This window comes from Fusarium fujikuroi, chromosome FFUJ_chr05 (assembly GCF_900079805.1).
Source record: "Fusarium fujikuroi IMI 58289 draft genome, chromosome FFUJ_chr05".
In the NCBI taxonomy this organism is placed as follows: Eukaryota; Fungi; Ascomycota; class Sordariomycetes; order Hypocreales; family Nectriaceae; genus Fusarium; species Fusarium fujikuroi.
The window spans coordinates 3519870-3547153 of NC_036626.1; the positions used below are offsets into that span (position 1 = coordinate 3519870).

At 49.4% G+C, this 27284-nt stretch overlaps 7 protein-coding genes; 4 read left to right on the forward strand and 3 right to left on the reverse strand.

The window, feature by feature from the left end:
• Positions 1-27: 27 nt before the first annotated feature.
• FFUJ_07851 (related to ribosomal RNA processing protein RRP5) lies at positions 28-5508 on the forward strand (the record flags this gene model as incomplete). XM_023578150.1 has 3 exons in its annotated part: positions 28-432; positions 484-4905; positions 4960-5508. The coding sequence occupies 3 exons, from the start codon at positions 28-30 to the stop codon at positions 5506-5508; spliced, it is 5376 nt and encodes a 1791-aa protein (XP_023431366.1).
• A 1102-nt stretch (positions 5509-6610) lies between these two features.
• Positions 6611-7086, forward strand: FFUJ_07852 (uncharacterized protein; the record flags this gene model as incomplete). XM_023578152.1 has 2 exons in its annotated part: positions 6611-6845; positions 6896-7086. The coding sequence occupies 2 exons, from the start codon at positions 6611-6613 to the stop codon at positions 7084-7086; spliced, it is 426 nt and encodes a 141-aa protein (XP_023431367.1).
• Positions 7087-7548: 462 nt separating this feature from the next.
• On the reverse strand, positions 7549-9417 carry FFUJ_07853 (related to increased rDNA silencing protein IRS4; the record flags this gene model as incomplete). Its single annotated transcript, XM_023578153.1, has 1 exon — positions 7549-9417. The coding sequence occupies one exon, from the start codon at positions 9415-9417 to the stop codon at positions 7549-7551; it is 1869 nt and encodes a 622-aa protein (XP_023431368.1).
• Positions 9418-10645: 1228 nt separating this feature from the next.
• FFUJ_07854 (uncharacterized protein) lies at positions 10646-11752 on the reverse strand (the record flags this gene model as incomplete). XM_023578154.1 has 2 exons in its annotated part: positions 10646-11300; positions 11355-11752. The coding sequence occupies 2 exons, from the start codon at positions 11750-11752 to the stop codon at positions 10646-10648; spliced, it is 1053 nt and encodes a 350-aa protein (XP_023431369.1).
• Positions 11753-13526: 1774 nt separating this feature from the next.
• Positions 13527-15678, reverse strand: FFUJ_07855 (probable glutamine-tRNA ligase; the record flags this gene model as incomplete). XM_023578155.1 has 6 exons in its annotated part: positions 13527-13607; positions 13657-14483; positions 14535-15050; positions 15111-15184; positions 15232-15239; positions 15289-15678. The coding sequence occupies 6 exons, from the start codon at positions 15676-15678 to the stop codon at positions 13527-13529; spliced, it is 1896 nt and encodes a 631-aa protein (XP_023431462.1).
• A 1858-nt stretch (positions 15679-17536) lies between these two features.
• On the forward strand, positions 17537-20441 carry FFUJ_07856 (related to nitrate assimilation regulatory protein nirA; the record flags this gene model as incomplete). XM_023578156.1 has 8 exons in its annotated part: positions 17537-17707; positions 17789-18267; positions 18329-18517; positions 18565-18703; positions 18757-19208; positions 19265-19820; positions 19877-19971; positions 20024-20441. The coding sequence occupies 8 exons, from the start codon at positions 17537-17539 to the stop codon at positions 20439-20441; spliced, it is 2499 nt and encodes an 832-aa protein (XP_023431370.1).
• A 2880-nt stretch (positions 20442-23321) lies between these two features.
• FFUJ_07857 (related to microtubule-associated protein) lies at positions 23322-25738 on the forward strand (the record flags this gene model as incomplete). XM_023578157.1 has 3 exons in its annotated part: positions 23322-23435; positions 23485-23749; positions 23799-25738. The coding sequence occupies 3 exons, from the start codon at positions 23322-23324 to the stop codon at positions 25736-25738; spliced, it is 2319 nt and encodes a 772-aa protein (XP_023431371.1).
• Between the last annotated feature and the right edge of the window lie 1546 nt (positions 25739-27284).

The following is a 27284-nucleotide window of genomic DNA, read 5'->3' on the forward strand; positions in this document are numbered from 1 at the left end:
GTTGGTGATGCGCCAACGTCTTTCACAATGAGCAACCTCAAACGAAAAGACGCCCCCGGCGGCAATCCGCCTGCCAAATCGGCAAAGAATACAAAAGAAGCCAGACCTACCAAAAAAGAAAATGTCGGCAAAGATGCGAAGCCCGCTCCCAAGAAGAGTGCTGAGACAGCCGAAAAGGCTCCCGTTGTGTCGCTCCTGAAGGAAGACGAGCCAATGTTCCCTCGAGGCGGTGCTAGCGTCCTCACTCCTCTCGAGCAGAAGAAGATTCAGCTCGAGGCCAAGGCTGATGCCATGCGCGACGAAGAATTCAACACTGGCAACAAGGTCCAAAAGAAGAAGAAGCGGAAGACTGTCCTAAAGGGTGATAAGAAGTCAGACAAGAAGACAGGAGAGGAGGAACAGGCAGTAAGAATTGAGAGCCTGAGCTTCAAGGTAATCTTTAATTATTACGTTCGTTTACGTTGCCTACTGACTTTGATGTAGAATCTAGTCAAAGGCTCTCTTGTTCTTGCACAGGTCACACGGATCAACAACCTCGATCTCGAAGTCGCATTACCAAACAACCTTACCGGACACATCTCAATCGTCGCCATTTCTCAACAATTGACGGAACGTCTCGAGAACGAGACTGCAGAGAAGGACGACGAGGAGGAGGATGAGGCAGAGGATGATGAGGGTATCGACCTCAAGTCTATCTTCTCTGTTGGTCAATACTTGAGAGTGTACGTGGCATCTACTGCCGAGGAGTCTATTGCTGGAAAGAGCAAACGACGCATTGAATTGTCCCTGCGGCCCAATGAGGCCAACGCGGGCCTGTCGAAGGATGATGTTGTTCCCAACACTACTGTCATGGCGTCTATTGTCAGTGTTGAGGATCGTGGTTTTGTGATGGATACCGGTATTGAAAATCTCGGTGCTTTCCTTGCCAAGAGTGAGGTTGATAAGAACATTGACGAGCAAAGATTGCAGCCAGGCGCTGTTTTCTTGTGTCAGGTCACTAGCAAGGGTGCCAATGGTAAGATCGCACAACTCTCACTTCAACAGAAGAAGATCGGTAACCCCAAGAGCGTCCCCGTCGAGGCCACTACCATCAATACCTTCCTCCCTGGTACCATGGCAGATGTCCTCATCTCCAACACCGATCGACGAGGTCTTTCTGGAAAGATCATGGGTCACCTAGACGTGACTGCAGATATCATCCAATCTGGGGCTGGTCCTGCTGGTGTGAGCTTGGACACAGCCTACAAGATTGGCTCAAGAGTCAAGGCCCGAGTAATTTGCAACTTCCCTGGTGCCAGAGAGCCCAAGCTTGGAATTTCCCTTCTTCCACATATTACCGCCCTCGAGAAGAAGCGACCTACCAAGTCAACTGACTCCAAGAGGAACCCAACTCAGGTTCTTCCAATCTCATCTCTTGTTGAGAAATGCACAGTCCGTCATGTTGAGCCTGATATTGGTCTGTTCGTCGATATTGGCATCCCTGGCTTGAGCGGATTTGTCCATATTTCTCGAGTCAAGGATGGCAAGGTGGAGGCTCTTTACGAAGCAAGTGGCCCTTATAAGGCTGACTCAGAGCACAAGGGCCGTGTTATTGGCTACAATGAAATGGATGGCCTCTTCCAGATATCCTTTGAGAAGTCCGTGCTTGAGCAGCAATATCTCAGACTGGAAGATGTTCCTATTGGTGCCGTCGTAAGATGCAATATAGAGAAGGTCCTTATTGATGAGAAGGGTGTCAGCGGTCTCGTCGTCAAGGTTGCTGAGGGAATCACTGGTTTCGTTCCCGAACAACACTTTTCCGATGTGAAACTACAACACCCCGAGAAGAAGTTCCGACAGGGCATGAAGGTCAAGGCTCGTGTTCTTTCAACCAACCTATCCAAGAAGCAAATGCGCCTTACTTTGAAGAAGACACTCGTCAACTCGGAAGCTCCTGTTATCAAGGCTTACGAAGAGGCTAGTGTTGGTATGCAGATTCCTGGTACCATTATCAAGATCCAGTCTTCCGGCGCTATCATCCAATTCTTTGGAGCTGTCCAAGGATTCCTGCCAATCTCAGAGATGAGTGAAGCCTACATCAAGGATCCCAAGGAGCATTTCCGAACTGGCCAAGTTGTCAGTGTACATGTCCTTGACGTCGAGCCTGAGTCTAAGAGACTCGTCGTATCCTGCAAGGACCCTTCCGCTTTTGGCCTGGATAAGCAGAATGCCCTCAAGAAGCTCCAGCTTGGTGACATCGTCTCTGCCAAGGTCACACAAAAGACCGAAGATCAGGTTTTTGTTGAATTGGCCGACGCGCAGCTCAAAGCTATCCTCCCTGTTGGACACCTTACTGATAAGTCAACATCCAAGAACCAATATGCACTCAAACGTATTGCTGTTGGCCAGACCCTCTCTGACTTGGTGATCATCGAGAAGAACGAGAACCGACGTGCTGTTATTCTTAGTCACAAGCCCAGTCTCGTCAGTGCTGGAAAGGACAAGACCTTGCTTACCAGCTTTGAGGATGCTAAGGAAGGCAAGGTTGTTGCTGGATTTGTGAGGAACATTACTGTTACAGCCGTCTTCGTTCAATTTGGCGGAGGCGTGAACGCTCTTCTTCCTAAGGCTCGCCTTGCTGCAGACATTCAGGACCTACCTGACTTTGGCATGCACAAGCACCAGTCAATCGAAGTCAAGATTGTCTCCGTTATTCCCGATCACAAGCGTATCGTGGTGGCCCCTGCTGACTTCGATGAGTCTGCCGAGTTAGATAAGAAGGCCAAGGCCAGTGACAAGCCTGCTGCTTCAGACGATATTGAGTTTGGGACTGTGGCTAAGGCCAAGATTACATCCATCAAGGATACACAGCTTAACGTTCAGCTTGTCGACAGCAAGGTTCAGGGCCGAATTGATGTCTCTCAAATTTTCGACAAGTGGGAGGATATACCCGACCCCAAGGACCCTCTTGACAAGTATAACAAGAAGCAGACTGTGTCAGTACGCGTGATGGGAGTCCACAGCGCCAAAGACCACCGTTTCTTGCCGTTCTCTCACCGATCCCTCCACTCTGTGCTCGAGCTTACCGCAAAGCCTAGCGACCTGAAGGCCAAGACTCTCGAACCCCTTGCTCTTGAGAACCTCAAGGTTGGTGACACCTATGTCGCCTTCGTCAACAACTCCAGCCCTCAACATCTCTGGGTCAATCTTTCTCCCTCTGTTCGTGGCAGAATCTCTGCCATGGAAGCGTCGGATGACCTTTCTCAACTCAACGATCTCGAGGCAAACTTCCCTGTGGGCTCAGCCTTGAAGGTGAGAGTGACTGGTGTCGATGCTCGCAACAAGCGCCTGGACCTCTCTGCTCGCTCTTCCAACTCTTCTGAAATTGTTACATGGAGTGCTCTCAAGCAAAATATGGTTCTTCCTGGACGAGTCACAAAGGTCAACGAACGCCAGGTTCTCGTCAAGCTGAGCGAGCTTGTGTCAGGACCCGTTCACCTCCCTGACATGGTCGATGACTTTGACACTGTCAACACTCTGAAGCAAAAGAAGGGTGACATTGTTCGCGTTTCTATCGTGGAACTTGACGCAAGCAACAAGAGACTCCGACTATCAACCCGCCCTTCTCGTATCATGAGCTCTACACTCCCAGTCAAGGATAAAGAGATCAGCGACGTTTCTCAATTGGATGCTGGTGATATTGTTCGAGGATTTGTCAAGAATGTCTCAGACAAGGGACTTTTCGTTCTCCTTGGTGGACAAGTCACTGCTCTAGTCAAGATTTCGAACTTGTCGGATCGGTATCTGAAGGAGTGGAAGGATCATTTCCAAATTGACCAGCTTGTCAAGGGCCGAGTCATTGCTGTTGACAAGCAGACTCGCCATGTAGAGTTGAGCTTGAAATCTTCTGTTGTTGACGAGGACTACACCCCTCCCATTACATACAATGATATCAAGGAAGGTCAGGTTGTGACCGGAAAGGTGCGAAAGGTTGAGGAGTTTGGTGCTTTCATCCTGATCGACAACTCCGACAATGTCAGCGGTCTATGCCATCGCAGTCAGATGGCCGAAAACCCTGTCAAGGACGCAACCAAGCTCTACAAGGAGGGTGACGCTGTCAAGGCTCGTGTTCTAGAAGTCGACACCAATAAGCGACGAGTCACCTTTGGACTTAAGCCTTCACTTTTCGAGGATGCTGATACTGATATGGATGACTCGGATGCCGGTGTTGAGCTCGATGACGACGACGGTGACGATGATGTGGACATGGATGATGCCGGTGCGCTTCTCAAAATCCTGGGAACAGATAATGCGGGAGATCCAGATGAAGATGAAGATGACGAAGACGACGAGGATGAAGATGAGGATGAGGATGAGGACGACGAGGACGAGGACGATGAGGATGTGGAAATGGAGGACCAACCGACTAAGAAGAAGTCCAAGGGTCTCGGTGCAGGAAAGAAGTCTGAGTGGTCAGCCGACCCCTTCGATGAGCTAGAGTCAGAGTCAGAGGAGCAATCAAAGGACAATGAGAAGGCAAAGAAGAAGAGGCGGAACAGAGACGAGATCCAGGTCGACCGAACTGCTGAGCTGGATGCCAATGGCCCCCAGACCTCTAGCGATTACGAGCGATTACTGCTTGGACAGCCTGACTCGTCAGAGCTGTGGATTGCCTACATGGCTTTCCAGATGCAAGTGTCCGAGCTTTCCAAGGCCCGCGAGGTTGCTGAGCGAGCTATCAAGTCTATCAACATCCGTGAAGAGACCGAGAAGCTCAACGTCTGGGTTGCTTACCTCAACTTGGAGGTTGCCTACGGAACTAAGCAGACAGTAGAGGAGGTTTTCAAGCGGGCTTGTCAATACAACGACTCACAAGAGGTCCATGAGCGACTGGCCAGTATCTACATCCAGTCCGAGAAGCTCAAGGTAAGCTACTTCACAATGCATTACACAAGTCATCACGCGCTAACTACATCACAGGACGCCGACGCTTTGTTCGAAACAATGGTCAAGAAGTTCGGTGCCAAGTCTCCCAACGTTTGGCTCAACTATGCCCATTTCTTGCATGCTACCCGCAACACTCCTGACAGAGCTCGTGCTCTTCTGCCCCGAGCCACTCAGCAACTCGGCGATCGTCACAGTCAGACCCTCGTGAGCCGCTTCGCCGCTCTAGAATTCCGATCTCCCAACGGCGAGCCCGAACGTGGTCGTACTATGTTTGCGACTCTCCTGGCTGCCTACCCCAAGAAGGGTGATCTCTGGAGCCAGCTTCTCGATCTCGAGATTGGTCTCTCTGATGCTGACCCCACCGCTATCCGTGACGTTTTCGATAGAAGGACACGGGTCAAGGGCTTGAAGCCCAAGATGGCTGAGAAGTGGTTCAGGCGCTGGGCTGACTGGGAGGAGAAGCTTGACCCCAAGGGCAAGGACAAGGTGATGGCTAAGGCCCAGGAGTGGGCTGTTGCCTTTAAGGCGAAGAAGGAGGCTGATGCTGCGGCTGCGGCTGAGGACGAGGAGATGGAGGAGTAGAATACTCGCTCGTTTTTGTTTCAATAATTTGGGATACCATAGTATACTCCTGGCAAGTCAAAAGTTAGTACTAACGATAGAATTATTTTCAGCATATATTGGCATCAACGATCTGTTCCAGGTAAATGAGTCCAAGTGATAGAATCCCTCCACATACTTCGTAATTTTTGCCCACATCACGGACAAACATCAGCCAAGCATTAACACGAGGTGATCTTCATGGTTCGGGTATCGGCAAGCTATTGGTTGGGGGAATGACGAAGCCATAGCATGTAGTATCCGTACGTACAGTATGGATGTTTATATATGTGCCGGCGGTATAGCAGCCCTTTACAACCTTGTACAACTATAAATGCCTAGGATAATATATAAAAAGTGGCACTATTCCCCCTGCAATATCTTTGAGCCGGCACTTATATCCGCACTCCAGTCTGGGCATTAACAGATAGTGCGTCATCGTGAGCTGACATAGCGCAAGATGGAAGCGGTAACTAGATTGGCTCATAGAAGCCTCGATCAACTCATAGTCACTCATATGTCCACGTACAGCCCCCATTGGGCGGAGAATATAGCATGCACAGCGTCGATCAAGCTCGTATCGGCCTGTGCTAGCCCCCAGTTTCAGATACAGTGCAGCAACGTTGCCTTGGAATTTCAACGGTCAACGCCAAAGAAGATTCTGGCGCAGCCACAAAGAATGCATCAGTTCTAGGTGAGAAACGGTCAGATCTGCTCCCCCCGAAAGATCCGGGGAAGCATCCAACTTGTTGAATTGCCGAGCTGAAGACCGCATTTTGACTTTGGAGTTGGTAGTGATCGGCACTGGAAATTGATTGGGGCGAGCTATGACAGATGCCATGTCCATGAGCTGTAAATAGATCTTGGCCTTGGATGGGTATGCAAGGGTTTGTGTTGTTTGTATCCATTCACGTTGGACATGCATGAATAATGTGATATTAGAGTTGAGTGTTGTCTATGTATATAAAGGATCGCCGACTCTTCAACTGAATCCTTCCTGTTCTCCTATACTCAGCTCAACTCCATCCTACCTATACACAAACACTCAAACACTTCAACTACACAACTCTTGACAACCTTCAACATGCGTTTCTCTATCGCCGCCGCTTCCACCGCTCTCCTCGCTCTCGCTGAGGCCCGCATCACCGGTATCAAGGTCCCCAAGGAGATCGCAGTCGGTAAGCCCTTCGAGGCCATCATCGTTCGCGAGAACTACATCCAGAGCGTCTTCGACTCCTCCATCGTCTTTGGTTATGCTCCTGAGTCTCAATACCCCGGCACCATCGGCCAAGTCGCCGATTCCTTCGCCCTCGGAAAGGGTATGTTTCCCCTCCTTTTATCTTGATCTCATTGCTAATACAACAACCAGCCGAGTCTAACAAGGTCGAGCCTCTGAAGAAGAAGCTCACCATCCCCGAGGGCGCTACCAAGGGCAAGGGCCTCGTCACCGCTGCTCTTCTCAGCATCTACGGTGCTTCTGGAAGCCCTACCATCAGCGAGTACAATGTCACCGTCACTTTTGGTGACAAGACTAGCAAGGAGTATGCTAGCTCATCATGAGTTGTTAGAGTTTGATTACCTACCTGTGTCAGGGGATAAAACCTTGACGTGGTGGTGTTGAATATGGAGACTGGATGGGGGTTGTCTTGTGTAGACAAGTCGAATTTCCCTGGTCTGCAAATGAACTGTTTATATCTTCTTGTCACATTTTGCATATTAGAACATAGACGTTGCTTATGAAAATACTTGAGGACATGAATCTTGATGCTTATTCTATACTCTTCTGTGCTTCTTTCTTTGCATCAGCGATGTAACTCACTTATTCATCAATGTCATATTAGATAGTAGGGACATAAACAATTGTTTATATAGGCAATAGGCAAGTAGTCTATATAGGGTATCACTCTATAGAAAAGAACGAATTCGAATTAACCTCCCAGGGGTCCCAGATAAAAACCGGGACACTGTTACCTGTAATCCTCTGCTTAAGTTTCCCGATTTTTATCTGGCCCATCTGCCTCCCTAATGCTTGTGGCCATGTTTCTTGGTCTGTATACCATTGGCGCTGCCCCAGACACTGTCACTCACTTTGGCTGGGATCTTACGTCCACGAAGGCGTTGGTCGATCAACCACATGCCAACAACAAACTCTGCACGTCCCAGAACGCCTCGTCCCTTGCGGTCAACCAGGTCCCATACCTCGGCCAGCTCATCTGCCGGTAAACGGGACCGCTTCCAGATTTCTCGAACAACTGTGTTGAGAACATACTCTGAGGGGTCTCCGTTCATTGCATCCAGAGGCGCGTTGGGCAAGTCAAGGAACAAGCCACGGTTAGAAGCCCAAACTGCTTCATATCGTTTCCGCTCTCGTGGTGTTACTTCTTCTCTCCACTTCTTTCGCGAACCTTCGTGGTGCGCGTGCTTTCCTTTGTGAAGCTTCAACCCCTTCCTTTTGTGTCGATCTGTGTCCTCTTCTAGAGGCTTGGGCGGCTGCCGTAAAGTCTGCATCAGACGAGGTGATTTTTGCCTTCGAGGCAATGGGGGCGCTAGACTGCCTCCCGTGTTGTGTGGTGTAAGACGAGCAGACGCGAGTGAACCAGCCACGATGGCGCTCGTGAGAGACTCGAGTGGGAGGCTTGTGGCTGATGAGCTTTGGAACTGGCTGCGTCGAAAATCTCGAGTCGGTGATGGCGGAACACTACCCGTAAAATGCCTCTTTACAGGCATCACCGGAGGAGATTCTCGTACCGGCGACTGAACAGATGATGCAGACACGAAGGTATCGTCCGAAGATACTGTCAGTGCCGATGTCGGCCGTGCTTCTGTAGGAGTAGGCGGCGTTGTCCTTGGACGAGATAGTCGAGGTTCGAGTGGAGGAGCGGCACGTTTTTGTGTGATAGTTGGGGACTTTTCATGTAAGACACTCTTAGACTCTACCTTTGGTTTGCTTGTCCCTCTGGGCTGCGGTGGTGTCGGGGGTCGCTGTTTTGGTTGTTCCCGAGGTTTGGGATTGTGCTTCTGAGGATCCGGCGATGGCGTCGGAATAAGGTTGGTTGCATGACGTGTAACAATCTGAGGAGGTGTCTTTGGTCTCCTAAATGAGTTTGGACTCAAAGCTGGGTTTGGACTCAGAGCAGGATTCGGGCTCAGAACTGGCTTGGGAGGAAGTGTTGGCTTAGGTGACAATACCTCGGGAGCTGGTTTGGTGGGCGTCCGAGGCTCCGGTGTCAACGGTTTTGGTTTTGGCTTGGGCTTAGGTTTTGGTTTGGTTTCCAGTGAACGTCTCTCGTCTTGCGTTATCCCCTCTTCCGAGATGCTATCGACCTGTTCTTTAGGCGCTTTGACAGGAGTCCTTTTGGGAGAGCTTCGCTTCACAGGGTCACCCGCGCGGCTTTGTTCAAACATTGAGATAAGTGATCCAGTAGGCGCAATAGGCCCTGAATCAACAATCTCACCACTGCTCGACGAACCTTCAATACTCGTCCTCCTCCGCGGTGTTCGAGCCTTGGGACTAGGACTAGCACTCCGACTTGCTGCCAGCGTGGCAGCTATGAAGCTTGCGCTCTTGGGATCTGTGCCTCCCCTAGCTGCACTCGGATGAAGCTGGCCCGGACTATGGCCCAGCTGTCTCAGCCTCGCCGCTATTGATCCCCCATTTTGTCCATTTTGTCCATATTGTTCGTTGTCGATTGTGCTTCCGCCTGTGCTCTGCGCGCCGAGGTTCTTAGTAGGGCTTCGAGGTCGTCCGGCTGATGTCGCAGCGGTTAAGGCGCCATTGTCCTTCTGCGGAGGTGGAGGAGCAGGTTTGGTCTTGTTGAAGGCGAGTGTTGCGCCCCTGAGGGCAGCGGCAGCATCGGAAGAGCCCGTCGTATGGGCAGCGACGGGAGTCATCACCGTCAAGGCGGCATTGACATTGAAGGTTTTAAGGAATGCGATATGAGGTCATCCGAGGGTTTGTGCAATAGGGGTCGTAATGAGAGGTCGGATATCTAGGATATACTGGAGATTTGAGGTTGATGATTGATGAGGAAAAGGTGAGATGATGGGTAGATCGGATAAGATGTTGTATAGATCACGAGTTGAAAGTTTTGGGTCCCGTCGGGGTCTGAGACTTGAGACTGGCAGGGTTCACGTCAACGTCTCACGTCTCGCTCGCGGCTGCAACGGAACCTCAGTAGAGTTCATTAAGAGCAGCCGCGAATTCCAGGGACCTTAAGCGGGATGTTCCACCTGTAGCACAGAAGTCTCGGGCCCCTCAAGGGCGCTAGAGCCTCTATTGGCTTAGGTTAGCCAACATAAACGGTCGGCAGCGCTGGCAGGACAAAACCCCTGGCTATTTTTGGCAGCGCAAGACCCAGATCACGGGGTTACCAAGGAGACGGACGGGATAGCTGCATGTCATTGAGTCGCTAAGATTCGTAATCGTGCCTAGGTACGGATAAGTCTAGGTACCTAGGTGGCTAATTCAACCTGTAGAGTACCGAGTAATACGCTGTCAATTCTAACTAATCCTGCTATTTTTATTCAGCTTCTATTTGCTGTCGAAGAATGGTTTACAGGAATCAGCTCCTAGTTCGGCGTCTTCACTTTCGTAGAACACCGTCATCTTATTCCGATCCATGAAGCCATTACCTGAGTCCAGTTTCCCCTTCACATTCAGCAATGTCTATTACTTAGAGTCCCAGGGAAGCTAGCAAAACTCAGGACCCATCCTAAGTGACAAAGAAGACCATCTAAAGCCTTCTAAGCCTATTTTGAGTTTACCTAAATCTTTTTATGACTAGGAACAAAGGTCCCGAGTCTTCCTGCTCCCTCAAGAGCCTTCACCTTGATCTGCGATATTGCCACTCAACCACCAGCATCTAGGCCGGGAGATCTTCATCCAGAGATCTAGACCACTCATCTACAACCCTCCCTTCAAATTATGCTTTTATCTGATCCGAATAAGGCATGTCTATCAAACAAAGTCACGAGCTTAACACACACAAGAGTTGAGAAGTGAAACTAGTCGCAGCCATTAATATGAGCTAGTCCAACACAGGACGATACAAGTAAGCACTTAAGACGCCTTCTATCGCTTTCCACCAATCCAAAACAATGCCCTCCCTTTTTCGTATGCTTATTTGTACTTGACGGTTCCATCGCCCATCTCATGAATCTGAGCAGTATTAGAATCAGGAGCTTCAACCAGCACTGGAGCTCCTCCTAGGATGGGAGGTGAAGGGCTCTGTTGCCAGCCCTGAGGGGGCGGTGATCCAGTATGCCATTCCTGGTAAGGATGCATGTGTTGTTGTTGAGGGGCCATTCCGTACGGCATTTGCGGCTGCGTGTGTGCTTGGTCTGACATCAATGGCTGAGCTGCTGCTTTCTTCTTGTTGTCTCGTCGATGGATGAAGAAGATGATGAGGCCCACGGCAACGAGAACGGCGACACCTCCAACGACGCCGCCAGCGATAGCGCCTACGGGTGTACTGCTTCCTCCACTGTTGTCCTTGTTTTCTTCACCGTCGTCGTTCTGGGGTGCGCCTGTGACTGTTGTGGTCGATGCTGCGGTTGTCGACTTGGATGAGACTTCGGTGGTTGATTCTTCTGTGCTTGATGCCTCGGTGGTGGCCAGGGCTGGGAAGACGTCTACGCCTAGTGTTGACTGTTCGAAGTCGCTTACACCATCTGGGAAGTTCATGCTGCTGAAGCCTGATTGTGTATGGCAAGGGTACTTCTCGATGTTGTTGGGGAAGTAGATGGTGTAACACTCCGTCTTTGTATCGGCAGTACTGTTCAATTGAATCAGCGAATGCCTCATATTGTGAAACTCGGACTTGACTCACCATTTCTGAATGTTTGTGTTCCGTCTACAGTCCACATCACACTTGTCCGGGTTCAAGGCATCGGCACTGTTCATACAGGCCGTCTTGAAGTCCCTCTCACCACAAAACGCAACATTGTACTTGTCATTCTCGTACATACACCTCACACCGCCAGTACATGTGAAGAAGAAAGATGTGTTTGGCGTGTAAAAACCACAAGTGTTGTCCGGGGCGACAGTGATGCTGAGAGTCTCAGTAGTTGCGTCTGCGCGAGCATATACATGACGGATAGCACCAAGTCTCGCCGGTGAAGTAGGTTCTGGTGCTGAAGGTGGCAGATCAAACTCAAGAGCACTCGTCTTGTCAAGAGAGAAAGACACCAGAGCTGCCACAGCGAGCCATCTCATCGAGGAACCCATCTCTGAAGTCGATATACGGAGAATTGAACTGAAGCCAAGACTGGAGGGTGTAAGAGAGGAAGAGAGGGAGGTGGTGAGAGAATTAGAGAAATTGGAAGACAATCCTTATGAAGGATTGCCTTTCGAATCGACTAGGAAACAGCCCTGCCACCATATCTAGCTCATAAAAGAGCCAATCATTCAAAGTCAGCCCATCTCTCGAAACACAGCCAGCCTTGGCCAACGCCCTTAGCTCATTACAAGTGTGAACGGCTGAGGAGCTAAGAAATTAACCATAAGCGCTTATTGGCGCCATCAACCCGAATTGGGTATGCAGCCCACCTATACCCAAAATATGCTAGTCAAAAGCCAAGTCTCAACCTCTTGATAGGGCTGTGTAGCTTGAGTTTTGGTCAAACATGACCGACCCTCTCATGTCTTGAGTTTTGTGGGTTAAGCTACTCCTTCAAACTCCATCAGTCTCTTGAGCTGAACTTCTAGAGTAGTTCTAAAGACGGGTATTTCTCAGAGATCAGTTCTTGGTCCTGGCCCTGGTCCTGGCCCTGGTCCTGGTGTTGAGGAGGATGTGCTTCAGTTGCAAGGGATGATATTTCTGGCCCCCAAATATCGTCACCGAGATAAATGACAGGCAAGGAAATCCTTCTGTCTCAATCAATCAATCAATCATCGCAGCGCTTCGGGTGGCAATTAGCCGACATCGTATCTTCTGCAGCTAGCTCAGAACTGGATACAAATGATTGTCTACTTGATCCTGATTATCTTGTTTTCGGTCAACTCTTGAAGCTGTTCTCTAACGACATAGACTCACTTCTCGTTACTTGTCACTACCCGTGTCGCTCACTATGCAAGAGACAAGGGGAAAGTCTGCTTGTGTATCACACCTCACGTTCAAACGAATAAAAAGGCATAATCACGAAAACACAAGCCTGCATGGGTCAACAAATGCGAGGAATATTTACCAGCCTAGAGATGGAACAAGCTATCTCGGTCCCGTCCATCGCTAATTAGAGCTCCGGCGCCCGGTATAATGCTGAGCAATTGGGCTTCTCATCTCCCCATTGCTGATCCGCATATTGTTTCAATTATGCTCTATGCCCAATCAGGGAAAATACCCGAATCTACGATCTCAGCCCTGCAAGGTGCGGATGCCATTACCCGTTCACAGCCACAAGTCAGGCCAAATCGACAATGAAAACTCATGAATCCCTCTTCGAGATAAGTATTTCAGTGCTATTGCTGGGTAGCACATTCACAGATGATGATTATTGAGAGACTTTTGAGGATGAATGAGCAGGGTTTATGGTACAGCATTACAGAACATGCGGAACCCAGTGCTACCTTTCTTAGGTAGTTCAACCTATCAGTTATATAACGCCGCTTTGGTAGATATGAAGCCATCTGTGGTGGACAGCGGCTGTATAATGAAATGACTTTGGCTTATAGATCTGGCTATCAACAAACCTCACATGCATCATATCACGGTTAATTATTCTAATTAAGACTACCTAGTTGTGACAAGTAGCGTTGAGCTAAAGTACAACGCCTGGTCTATATAGAATACAAATCATCTTCAGCTATAGTTATAGTTATATTTAGGTATCTCTCGCTCCTTACTACCACTCTCGTCTACACTCCCACATCATCATGAATACATTTCTGTTACATATTGTTTCAGGCCACAAGTCCAGTGTATCTCAGTTGCAAAACAGAGGATAACAATTGTCAGCCATCTGGTGTGCACTTCTTTCTTTTTCTTCATGTATAGCACCTTTTCCTAGTTCTTCTCGCGATCCTCCTTCAGTGAAACAATGCGATTGAGCACAATCTTGTCATCTGTGCTATCCGAGTCCATAGCCTGCAGCATTGTTAGTTATATATTTTTGTCCAGGGTGACAGATACTCACAAAGTAGGCAACACGCATGGCCTGGAATCGAACACTCTCGGGGCCGCTAGCCTCGCTCGTCTCTCCAGCAGTGACAGGCCAGGGAGCTCTCTCGCGCACCTCCTTGAAACCCTCCTCTACCAGGGCCTCGGGATAAACAACCTCACTGTTGGGGTTGACATCGTTCAAGAAGCCGCCCTCAACGGCTGTGGGGTCATCAGACTTGAACAGAGCGCTATGCACTCGGGCTTCCAGCTTGATGGAGCCCTCAGGCACCCACTGGATGTAAGTCTTGGGCTTGCTCTCCTTGTCGAACACGGCCTTGATGCTGGTAACCTTGCCTGACTCGTCCTTCTCGAATGAAGTGGCCTTAATGGGGTGGGGAGCGTTGAGAAGACCAACAGTCTTCCCAGGGGCGAGTCGGAAGTAGCCCTTGATGTCCTCCTCTCGGAAATCGGAGCGGTCAATGTAAACGGTCTTGGTTAGGCGTACCTTGTGTGTACCGAACTTGGGGTCCTTGGGTGAGTAGGGTACCTCGAGCTCCTGGGTCTCTTCCAAATCCTCAATGACGATGGGGACAGGATCCAGGACAAGCATTAGTCTCGGTACTGTGTTCTCGAGGTATCGGCGGACGGTCTGCTCGAATCGAGCAATCTGGATGATTGTCTTGGCAGTGGTAACACCAAGCTCATTGATAAAGGCCAAAAGAGCACCAGGAGGAATACCTCTGCGCTTGATGGCAATGAGTGTATACAGTCGAGGGTCATCCCAGCCGCGAACAATCCCACCCTCAACCAGCTTCTTGAGAGCTCGCTTGCTCATAATGGTTCCACTAACGTTAAGTCGGCCTGTTTTCCGTCAGCATTACACACAGACTCAACGCAAGGGGGGATTCGTACCAAACTCTCGCTGCATAGGCTCGTAAACCTCGAGAGACTTGTTCAACCACTCGTAGCTTTCACGGGATAGAATGAACTCGGTCGTGCACAGACTGTGAGTGATACCCTCGAAGCTATCACAAAGGCAGTGTGTGAAATCGTAGGTAGGGAAGATCTTCCACTCGGGAGCTCGGTGGTGAGGCTTCTGCTTCTTGGGTATTCTGTAGGCCGCAAGATCCCACATCTGGGGGTTTCCGCTTGTGATGTCCTGCTTCATGCGGAGGAAAGCGGTCTGAGGCTCGTATTTTCCATCGTGCATGTCCTGGAACTTCTGAAGGTTCGTCTCAATATCTTGCTCGGCGTGTTTGCATCGGTAACGCGGTCCCTCCTTTCCTTCCTTTCCACCACGCTGGAGCTTAATCTCGGCCTCGTTACAGTGGCAGACATAGGCCTTCTCCTTCTTGATGAGCTCCTTGGCGAGATCGAAGAGCTTCTGGAAGTTGTCACTTGAGTGAGTGATGGCACTGGGCTCGAATCCTGGATTAATATCAGGTTAGAATAAGTCGGTTTCCAGGATCACGAATAGAAGGTGCCCACCAAGCCATCGGATAATCTTGAGGATCCATTCAAAGTAAACTTCCTCCTCTTCATCGGGGTTCGTGTCGTCGAATCTTCTCTTGTTAGCTAGGGTAAAAGCACTTGTCAGACAGTATCATACCGAAGAATCTACCACATATTAGCACTATGAATCACAACAGCCCACTCCCGAGCTTACCGTCTTGCCACCATGATAGCGAGCAAAGCCAAAGTCAATGGCAATAGCCTTTGCGTGACCCAAATGAAGATATCCGTTCGGCTCGGGGGGGAATCGAGTAACTACAGGCTTCACAGGTCGCTCCTTGTAAACGTCGGCGAGGAAGCCCTGCTTGAACATAGCATCGGGGTCGAGCTGGGTAGGTTCCTGGGCCTTGGGCTTAGGCGCAGCAGGCTTAGGGTTAGCCTCCTGGTTCTTCGCTTTCTCTTCTCGAGAGGCCTGGGCAGCAGCCTTCTTGGCTCGCTTCTGGGTGCGCTTCTTCAACTCATTGCGCGTGACCTGTTCCCCCGTCACCTCGTCAAGCACGAGCTTGACGGTGCCCTCGGTGACCTCAGCGACAGGGTCGGACATGATGTCAATTGGTGCAATATCGTTAACGGGCTTCGTATGGTATCGTCTCTATCCTTTCTATTTGCTTTAGAAAGTTCTCGGCTGTGTTCGATGTTGAAGCTCGTGGTGGGGTTATTTTTGAAGATGGAAAGTTATCGAGATGTTGGTGGGGGAGGGGTGGAGGGGTCTTTTGGAGGGCTGCAATTGGGCGGCATTGAGTCATAAGGGGAAAGATAAAAAGATAAGAGAGGTCCGATATAACAAAGTGACAAGCATCAACTATCCAAGTTGGAGAACTTGACTCATACTGGCTAATTCTATTTTTGTTTTCGATGTCACTACCCCGGAATAAAAGGTCAGAGGATATTGGTCATGCCTAGGTAGGTTTTATCGTTGAGCACTGCTCTCCATTGCCGTACTTTAACAGTCACTATGAGGATAACAGGATTGGCCAACGAGCACGATCGTTGTAACTAGAGTTTGAGCATGTGTCTCTGTAGAAGAGTTCAAGGACGGAAGCGCAAGCGAAATCGGGCATGGGGATCTGTCATAGATCTTCCATGAGAACAGTTTTTGGTTGTCTTGCTTTCACGTACACTGGTTGCGAACATACGGTTCTTTTTAATCAATGTGTTACCTTACCTTAGGTTCTGTAAGTTTGTATCATCTTGAGAAGCTCTGAATGTCAGTTGGTGGAGTCTTCTATCATGAGAAAGCCATATCGTCGACATACTCGAACAAATCAGCTACCCTGTAGCAACAGCGGAACGTCGATCGGCCATCAATGTTTATGATCGGATCGTCGCTGCTGGATGGGATACCCGATAATTTTTAACACTACATGTCATCCGAGAAACCTAAGGTAATTCAAATCGTCGTGACATAGAGGGGGTTTATGCTTCCAAGTATGTTGGGGATCAGACTCTAATACGATTTATCACAGAGGCACCCCTGAGTGAATCCAAGCAAGACCAAAAGAGACTGTCATGGTCAGAAAGTGGGTGTTGATCCTGGGAGGATCGTGATGGTAACGTGCATGTTCCACTACTTCATCATGTAGGATTCAAGATTTCGAATTTGTTTCTGCCGTTCAGCTGTTGAAACGAACTTTTTCTTGGGAATTTGTAATCGGCTCAGAGTCGTAGACGCAGTGAAGAGCAACAGGAATATTCATGTGAAAAACGAGTCGTCGCACCAAATTGGAGTGAGTCTGTATTGACGATATTCGTCATCAAGTAGTAGTCTCGCACACTAACTATGGCTCAACTGTGAGAGGCTAGAGAGGCTCAAAGTGTCACAGCGTTAAGTCACTATCACAGTTGCTGCGGGGAAAGTTGCAACGGTTCAATGGCGCAAAGCGGAGTTTGAGTTTCTGCTCAATATTCTCCGTGAGACAAGAAGCTGATGGTGGTTGTCATCATACCAAGAGGCGATGGTGTAGATCTGACGAGAGTGGGGGTTCAAGTATAGGAATCATGAGCAAGTCCAAACTCGAAAGAATTGAGCGGGCGCTTTTACGTATTTAATTACGAGGGACGTGGTAGTAGCCAAGGATTTCCGACATCCGAAGTCCCCGTTCACAGACGTGGGATGCCCTCACTCAGCTCAGCGAACCAAGGCCCATCGCCATCCTCAAGGCCAATGTCGTGATATGGCTGACAGCGGTTACAAGGGCTACTTAACCCACATAGCGCAAGCTTGACCGCAAACTAGGCTCTAACAGGACGCCTAAATCAATCTCCCCGAAGATTTACTGTGGCGTCAATCCACCTGCTGTCGCTGCAGAAGCACCTCCGCTCCACGGGCTGCTAGTGCTAGCCCAGCCCAGCCTCTGATAGCAGAGGGCCCTCGCACGCCATCGGCTGCTCGCCAGCTCGCCATGAGCAGGGCAGGGGAACAACCTGCAGAAGGGAACTCTACAGCGACGACCATGGAAGATCTCAACTTGGTTCTTGGACACAAGACCTCACGGAGTCTTGCTGATAGTGAGAGCCTCGCCAGCGCCAACCGAAGCAGCAGCATGGGCTGTCGAGTCTGTCGCGCGAGAAAGGTAAGTGCCGTAATTTTTTTCTTTCATTTTCAGTGTCTGTCTGATAAGAGATTCATTCAACTCACATGAGATAAACCTCAGGTCAAATGCGACGGTCGGCCCAACGGCTGTCGCAATTGTGAACGTCTCCAACTCGAGTGTGTTGACGATGACGGTTCAAAGTCTGGCAGCCGGCGTGGATCAGTTCCTGTGTCCCTCAGGAAGATCAGGACTTATCGATCATGTACCAGTTGTCGCGTATCAAAGACTAAATGCGACGGCGACCGCCCGAGATGTTCACGATGTAGCGCCCGCAATCTCGAGTGCCAATATGACGGAGGCTCGGCTCCTCGCTGGGCACGCAACCTCAGCAAAGCACCAACTTCAGGCTCGACTGAAGAAGATTTTGAGTCTTCTCTGGATGCTTCCTCAGTTGCCGGGGAGAGTCTAAGGTCACACAGTCTCATCCAGTCACGGGAGAACGATGTCGCAACGTCTCATCGGTCAAGCACCAGAGATACCAGCAGCATCAATCCACCCATAGACTTTTCCGATGATACCGAGTTGTCTATTCATTCATGGTAAACCGATGCTTCATTCCCGAGGATCCGGGTCAATTCCCAGCTGACTTATTCCTCCTAGGCTTATATCACCAGATCTCCCATCTGGGAACAACATCCGTACCGTAGTCGACCACTATTTTGCCAACATCCATCCTCTCCGATGCTTTGCTTTTGTACATAGACCATCATTTGCTCGTCTGTTAGATAAGGGCTTTGAGTCCGATGACGAAAAGGCACTGCTGCACATTATTTGTGCACAGGGAGCCAAGTATGTCCCCCAATCTGAACTATGTGAACATGACACTAATTATCCAGATTCTATGCACTGTCTATCAATTTGGAGGATCAAGATGCCAAAGCGAGCTTGATCCGAGCTGCGGGCAACAACTGGGCAAAAAAGGCTGAAATGCTGGTACTCACCAACTTTGGCAAGATTTCAGTCCAAAGACTCATGGTAAATTCTCACGCAATGCTCGAGCTCGCAAATGACTGACACAATTTATTCAGACATGCATATTACTTTACGACTTCCATTTTAGACTAGGCGAATACACCCAAGCTCTGATGCTGAGTGGTCTCGCAGTCCGAATGGCTCACGCACTACAGCTCAACGTCGAGTTCTCACCCGACATTCTCTGCGCAGAGGCCAACGAGTCCTCCCCACCAGCCGTTGAGAAGGAGAGTCGCCGTAGACTCATGTGGGCCTGCTACATCCTAGATGCCTGGACGGGTAGTGGTGTTGATCAATTAACACTACTGCGAGAAGCCGATATCAAAATCCAGTTGCCCTGTAACGAACGTAACTTCAGACTTCGGATCCCTTGTGTAACAGAGACGCTCGGTGTAGGACATGTTCTGCAATTTCTCCCTCCTGCGATTGTTCCACGAAGGCCGGCTGCCAACATGGGCATCATGGCTTACTACATCCGAATTGTCACCCTATGGAAACGGGTAGTCAGGTTCGTATGAAAACCAGAATGCCCTTCAGACGACACCAGCGTCTAACTGAGTACAGATATGTAAAGCATCTGAATACGAGCCCGCCTCCGTGGCTTCCCGAGTCCGACTTTGCAGCTCTTGATGCCGATTTGCGATCATGGGGACGACATCTTCCCGAGTTCATCTCATACTCCACTGACACCATTTACGCACGCCTCGAATCCGATCAGCTCGGATCACTTGTCTTACTCCATTGCACATATCACCACAATCTCCTAGATCTTTACAGAATATCTATGCCTGACCTTTTCAAGTTGATCAAGCCTTTCTACTTCCCACCTAATCAGCAAGAGTTCCTGCAATCTTTGCAAGCCGATTGCTTTTACCACGCGAAGCAGATTTCTACTATCTTGGCTGAGGCGGTACAACATGGTGCACGATATCTTGCCGACAGTCTCCTTCCCTGCTTTGCTTATGATAGTAGCCGCGTGATGCTGTACTACATTGCAAGGCTGCTTGATTTGAGTAGACCTGATGCAGAAACGATTGTTGTGGATGCAATCAATGCCGTCGAAAGCAATAGCAAGATCTTACGGACAATGGCGGCTCTGTTTCCACTCGCGGATTCTCTAGTATGTGAAATGATAAGTGTGATATATGTCGTGGATTTTGCTAACTACGGTACTAGGCAACGACGACTGAGAGATGGCTAGCCAAGATTCGCAAGACTTTTGCCCAGGATGAACATATGAGCGACCGTCCTCTACATGGTGACGAGGAAAGGTGCGTAATACAAATCCCTCAATGTAGTTCGATATTAACAAGCATTTTCTAGGTCGCCGATTTTGACTGGGAGCCCCGTCACAAGCAGTCCTGACGAGGCCATGGGAGCTCTTGGCCTGGCTCGTCTTGCGCAAGGCCAAAGCAGTGATATGAAGCCGATAGACCGCGATGCTTGGAACAAGGTGGAAAGCGGCAGCTCAAGTGCAAGCAAAAGAGGAGCTGGATCCGTCTCTGGGGCAAGCAGTCAGCCCGAAGTAACGCCCGCACGATCCAAACTACAGCACGAGCAGCCAGTATCTCAACGGACACCCCCAGGAGCTACGACTTCACACATGGACCACCAGGCAGTAGATCTCAGCGATTTGCAGAACTACCTATCGTGGGATATGTATGGAATCATGGAGATGAACGACAATGGCTTGAAGGCTGGTATAGAAGACAACGGCATGCCATCCTGGAGTACCATGTGATCACGGAGCCCATATACCAAGGACGCTATGATTGCACCAAGCGAACCAGATTCCGACGGTCATTTGAATGACCCGGATGTCATTTTTATCGATTTACGATGGAAGGAAAATGGTGACACGAGAGACTCCGGACCATCGGTCTCGGAACATCGCCCAATGATTACAATGACACCAGATGTAATGAGTATCACGCAATGCAGCGACAACCAAATGAGCTCGACAATATGGCAACGGAACGTCACGTATTGTCTTTGGCTTCAGCGTCCATTCCAGGAATTTCAAATGCGCAGGGCGTCCTGAAAAGAGCCGATGACTCTAAAGAGCACTTTCGGGCCACCGATGGCCACCACTCTATGCTATTTGCTGCATTGAGGTCTATGGGATCTCCAGCACCTGATTGGAACTCTTTGGATATCCTCGGGGAGCAAGAAAACATGCGACCTTAATATAGGGTGTTAAAATAAACTCATCAAAAGGTGTCCTAAACTTAGGCTAAACCTATGCCAGGTTGGTTACCTAAGTCTTTTTGTCATTTAGGATCAAGGTCCTGAGTTTTCTTTCCTCCCCTAGGATATGTCTGTTTAACTTTTCTACAATGTATATGGGGGTTTCTTGTTGGTGTTTGTGCTGCCTGTTCATTGTCAATATGGGGGAAACTTGGCATCGGAGCATTGGAGCATTGGGCACACAGGATGGATGCTTTAATAGATTTTCGATACCCGGTAGATATCAAGGTTGTTCTGAAGTCTTGCTAAATATCGACAAAGAAATGTGGACAGGATCCAGTGAAGGCATCGCGTCTTTGCCCTGGGCGAGCTGAACTTCCCGTTTACGGTACAAATTCGGAGCGAGCGACAGTGAAATACAAGGATTAGATCGATCGACCACGATCTGGACGCACTCCGCTCAAGATGTGGACTCGTGAGAATGACGCAGAAGCACTTTAGCAACTGACAGACTAGCCTGTTTCACCAAATGGTGCGAAAACTAACTTAGCGAACAGCTGCTGTACCGTGGGTAATGGGAAGAGTTTTTATGAAGGGAGGAATAGGCGACTCAATGATACGGACGGTTTGATTACAAGAGACAGTCTCGAGCGTTGGCTTAGAGCACGCACCAGGTAATACGTCAAGAGCTGGGACTGGAGGGGAAGAAGCAATGGCAGATGTCATGGGGAGCTTGGGCCTTACGATAAATGATAGGTAAACAACCTAATCAATTAAACCTCGGAGATCGATTACGGTAAGGTTCGTGGGGCCTCGGGGATGTCTGAGATGTGCTGCAGACGATGGGTAGCTATGGCAATGCCAGGGAACCCGCTGTTATGCTTCTTTGTTTACATGCGGAGTGAGTGGTAGTTTAGGATGTTCAGTGGTGAGAAATATAACGTCGGAAAGGATTCGAGGTACATAAGCCGGGCTGTAACAAACATCGACTATAGCTGCAGCTGCAGGTGCTCTTCGCCAATCGTAGGCTGAGTTTTGAAACGATTGTTTACGAAAACCATGATTTTTACAAGACCAACCCATGGAAGAAATGGATGGTAACAACAGGTAACCCGGGTAGCTGCTGTATGTGAACATTAACTTTTTTGTTTTTCTTACCCCGTTACGGCATGAAAAAAATTCTGCTTGCGGCTCAGCTTTTGTTACTTTTCTTGTGATACCAACATCCACGGCCGTTTCGTCTTGTTTTTCTGCTGCTTGCGGAGTCTTGATTCGCTTATCCTGTGAACTAGATATCGCTTCTGCACATGCATGTCAACTCAACTGAACTACTGTATGCAAGGAGTTGGAGTAAGACGCCGAACACACTTGCGTAAGGATGATATACGGACCACTGCGGGTTCATGCTTGTCTGGTTAAGACCTTATGTTTGGGTGATATTGGACCCATGGGGTAAAAACAAGGAACCAACATTACCTGGGTACAAGGACGGAAGCTTTATTACTCCTCAAGGCTTAGTTAGTTAGATAGGCTAGACCGCTGGTTCAGATGTCTAAGCGAGAATAGGTACATTTGCTTGCACGTAACACTTTGATCATTCGATCTCTCCGGTGGAAACCGTCCTCAATTAAATGCCATCTTTTTTCCTGGTTCTCGCATCGCGGACGGGCCAAAAGCTGCCCGTCCGTCCCTGGAAATCAGAGGGGCCAAGGGTGCTAGATGGGATTCCCACTCCAGGCCAATCACGGGCACTGACAACTGGAGCTCAGCAGCAACAGGTGATCAGCCCGCGCTTCTACAAAGCTTTCAGTGGCCTCACAGCCCTGGAACATCCCTGCCAAAAGCGAGCTTCAGCGGGGTAAGCTTGCTTGAAACACTGGGGCGCCCCGAAATAGCCCGCCAATTACACATTCCCTGTACCGGAAGGGAGGTTGCTGTAGCAACTCGCCGCTTCCTATCGTTTACCATATTGCGCCAGATGCCGCCGTGAATACTTTCATGTTATGTCGCTAGATCCTCCGTCTTGACCTTGGACGCTCTCTTGTCTCAGCCGCTTTCAAAGTCTCTCTTTTTTTTTTCTCCAACTCGTAAAACCGACCATCACGAATCCGCTTTTGCGGTGCATGGCATTTGTACTCAATTTTCGCAAACCTACCTCCCCCAACTTCGCTTTGCGCATAGGATGCTATTCCCGCCTCGACGAACTTCACTGCTCGATGACCACATGTGAGAGAAAGTAAACACCAACTGGACACACACGATTGCATTGCACACAACCCAATAAAACCGAGACTGCGAATCACGCTGCACGCATTTTTAAATACATTTTACATACGTTTATTCGCAAGCGCCTTTGTTCACCCCATTGCTTGTATATAGCATCGTTACCGATCACGTTATCCCCTGAACGGCGAAAGTCGCGATACCAAGCAAAATGGTGGACACAAGTTACCTTGCGCAGCAGGTTAACAATAGCATTGCCCAGCTGCACGGTCTCTTCGATGAGATCGGTGTCCCTGATCATGACCGCGAAGCTCGGGAATCTGAGGTATGTTTACTTGGTCGCAAAGCATATCGCAGCTCACTAACTTGAGCAGTTGTTCTCAGCATTGTCTGAAGCACTCAATAGCCAAGTGCGACTGGTCAATTCGGAAAAGAAGGAGATGGTCGACGAGGCAAAGAAGATCATCACCATGATTCACCAAATGGAGGCATCGTTGGACGATTCAAAACGTCGCCGCGACTACGAAGACGACGACGACTTGACCATCACATATCCTCTGACACAATGTCTCCAACAACTGAAGGAGAAACATATACAAATCAGTCGCCTCCACAAGGAGCGCTTCGATCAAGTCAAGAGTGCGTTCGCAGCTACAACGTTTGTCTTTCACTCACTAATATCTCTTAGAACTCGTCATGGCCCTTGAATCCTATTCCTCTCACCTTGAGCCCACCTTTGTTCAAATCCCCTTACCGCCCACAGGGCCTAACCAGTCCATCCCTCCCAACTTTGACCTTTCTTCCACCTACGTCGACAAGCTTGACAATGAGTTCACACGAGTATATGAGGAGTATTCTCGTCGCATCGCTACTGTTCAAGCCCTTGCCGAGCAGACCATTGGCCTGTGGGCTGAGCTTGGCATTCCCCAAGCGCAACAAGATGGTGCTATTGTCAAGTACTATCGCGATGCTCCTGAGCAACTTGGTCTGCATGAGGAAGACATCAGCCGACTCCGCTCCAAGCGCGACAGACTCTCAGATGAGAAGAAGAACCGCGAGAAGAAGCTCAAGGAGCTCAGATCTTCCGTCGAAGCTCTATGGATCAAGCTTGGTGTCGACGAGAGCGAGACCAAGCCATTCCTTAACGCGAACCGTGGCTGCGGTGTCCGACAGATCAATGAGTTTGAAGACGAGCTCGCACGATTGAACGAGCTCAAGCGTCAAAACCTCCACCTTTTCGTCGAAGATTCCCGCATCAAGCTTCAAGAACTCTGGGATGCGCTATACTTTTGCGAGGATGAGATGCTTGAGTTCACCCCTGCCTTTTCCGATGTCTACAGTGACGCTCTCCTGGAGGCCCATGAGCGTGAAATTGCCCGCCTGGAAGCTCTCAAGGAACAGCGGGCGCCCACATTGGCACTCATCGATAGACACAAGAGTTTGATCCAGGAGCGTGATGATCTCGCTGCCTCCAGTCAGGACGCATCGCGACTCATGGCACGTGGTCAGAAGGGCGAGAAGCGAGATCCTGGCAAACTGCTCCGCGAGGAAAAGATGCGAAAGCGTATCGCCAAAGAACTCCCCAAGATCACTGCCGATTTACGCAAGATACTTTCTAAATGGGAAGACGAATATGGGCGACCTTTCCTCGTGTATGGTGAGAGTTACTTGGACGAGATTGAGGCTTCTGACGGGCCAAAGAAGGGTGCACTACCGCCCCGTTCTAAGACACCCGCTGGTCCGCCTCCCTCGACCATCAAACCACCCAAGTCTGTACCAAACCGAGCTGCAACTAAGTCTGCTCCTCCTCGATCTATGACCAAAACCCCAACCGCTGGCATGCCTCCCAAGCGGCCTGGACACCAAGCTACGGGTTCCATTTCTAGTATACCTGGAAGCCCTGCAAGGAGTCCATCGCGAATTCCTGCTCGAGTTCCGCTGTCAAACATGAAGCACGGAAACAACTCTCCCGAACGGCCTCGTGCTGAGTCGCGAGCTGATACCTTCCGGCCTGGTCCTCCTTTGATGCGGGCACCTCCTCCCAAGATGCGTGACCTGATGGCTCGGGGTGATCTCGAAGCTCCTATGAATCCATACAAGTCCATGGGCCTCAATTCCAGCATTGTTCGCCATGTTGAGCCTGAGGACGTGTATGATGATCGCCCTAGAACAGCGAGATCCAACTCCAACAATTCTCAGTATAGCAGCCATCCCAGCAACAATTCTCAGTTCAGCAGCCACCCAAGCAATAACTCTCAATACTATAGCGAAGAGAGCTTCCATGACCCATATTCCACCATCCGCTCACAAGGCTATCGTCCGATGGCTCCGCCGAGACAGATCTCTGGCAACTCAATGGCATCAACCAACATCTCTGGATCTGAAAACTGGGAGACATATGACGATAACAGCGAGCCTGAGCTTGACGTTTCAGATGCCTACTACGCCAAGTTAAGGGCGACTCGCAATAAACGGTTCTCACCCGAGCCAGGTCGACCCACGAGCAGTCAATCCAAGCGCATACGCGGCATACCTCCTACGGCATCATATAATGGGCCAGTGATGATTGACCAAGACGGTAACCGCATCATTTCAGGCAGTGAATGGACAGATGAGGATGCCTACTGAGCACTCCCCTGATTAACCTTCACTCAACGTTTACCCATGAATGATGTCAAACGATCGTACCATTCTGAACGATGATGGATTCACGCAAGCTTTTTTCATGACGATGCAGGCATCTCGCGACGATCTTGAGTGAGCAAGCGAACAACAGAACGCCGCAGGACCACGGCCTGTCTAGTCGCAACGTTGATGCACGACTGAATGCCTCTACGATGACGCCAGACAGTTGTCTTGTCACAGTTCCACCTCCTTTGGACATCTTTTGCCAACGAGCTCTTCTTTTTTCTTTTCCAATTTTGACTTTTCTCGATAGTCACTCCTGACTAAGTTACATCTCGCCGGGCCCGACGCCAGGATTTTTTGTATTCTTTCTTCCTCTTTTCTTTTCTTTTCTTCTTCTAGCTTGGGCGGGATATCGTACACAGGCTCCCCGCCTACAGAGTGAGGGCCTTCCAAGTGAGTACTTGCTGGCCCTAGGATAATGTGGGATGTGCATAAGGGGGTCGAGGGCGCTGGAAAACTGGATTAGGTAGGGATGGCAGGCGTCCAGGATCATTGGCGTTTAATGTATATCCTGAGTAGGTCGAGCTGCTCGACTATATTCTCAACAATGCTATTTGTCTTGATTTTGAAAGATTGTTCTTTGATATGTGAAGTTATAGTATCTGTGGTCTTTGTCAAATTGTAGAACTCTCGTCAAGACATACCGGAAGCTATCCCGTGACGGCGAAGACTAGCGTGTTTCTAGACAGAAGCGATGGGCCTACAGAAGCCTGATCGTTACTGTGTATACGTTTCTATGCGCTGCCAGACGCAAGTGTCAATAATGCTCTAAGCCGGTTCCTTTATGAGCTCGCTGAAGTCGTTTGCTACAGGGTAAGTTGGGACTGTCTACCCTGCACCCAGCATCCACACTAGGATTCTCAAGACGAAGTGTCAAATCATAGCTGCTGATAGAATGCTTCAAATAAGGCTGACGTCTAAGAAGATATCAAAATCAAGATTGTATCTTTGCCCCTAGTTGGCATCAGAGAGGGGTTCCAGTGCCCGGACGTGAAGCGTTGTCGCAACAAACCTCGATGTAGGTAGGTAGGCTGTTCGATCTCAACTTAGAGACGTACATTCGCTAGGAGAGGAAAAAGAACCCAGGACCTTCATCCTAAGTGATAAAAAGACTTAGGTACCTTAAATTTATATAAATTTAGGACATCCTTTGCTGTGTTTACTTTGATACCCTATTTATGGTCTGGTGTTTTCTTGCTCCCCAAGTATTCCTTCTTGACCGACAAGATTAACCTTGATCAGCACGTTAAGTATCGGCCGCCAACCAAGGTACCTTACATGTAACGTTGGCGATGATATACCTTCCATCCAGCATCAGATATGGGATCTATATTTAACCAACAGGTTATGGACAAAAGGCCCGGATAAGGCAAGTGACATATGATCGGTCTGGTACGGAGTACAAGAGTTGCATCTGGAGAAGTAGCATGGATCTATTTGTTTCAGATTCCGCCGCAAGGTTGAATTCTTCAGCTCTCCATGCCTC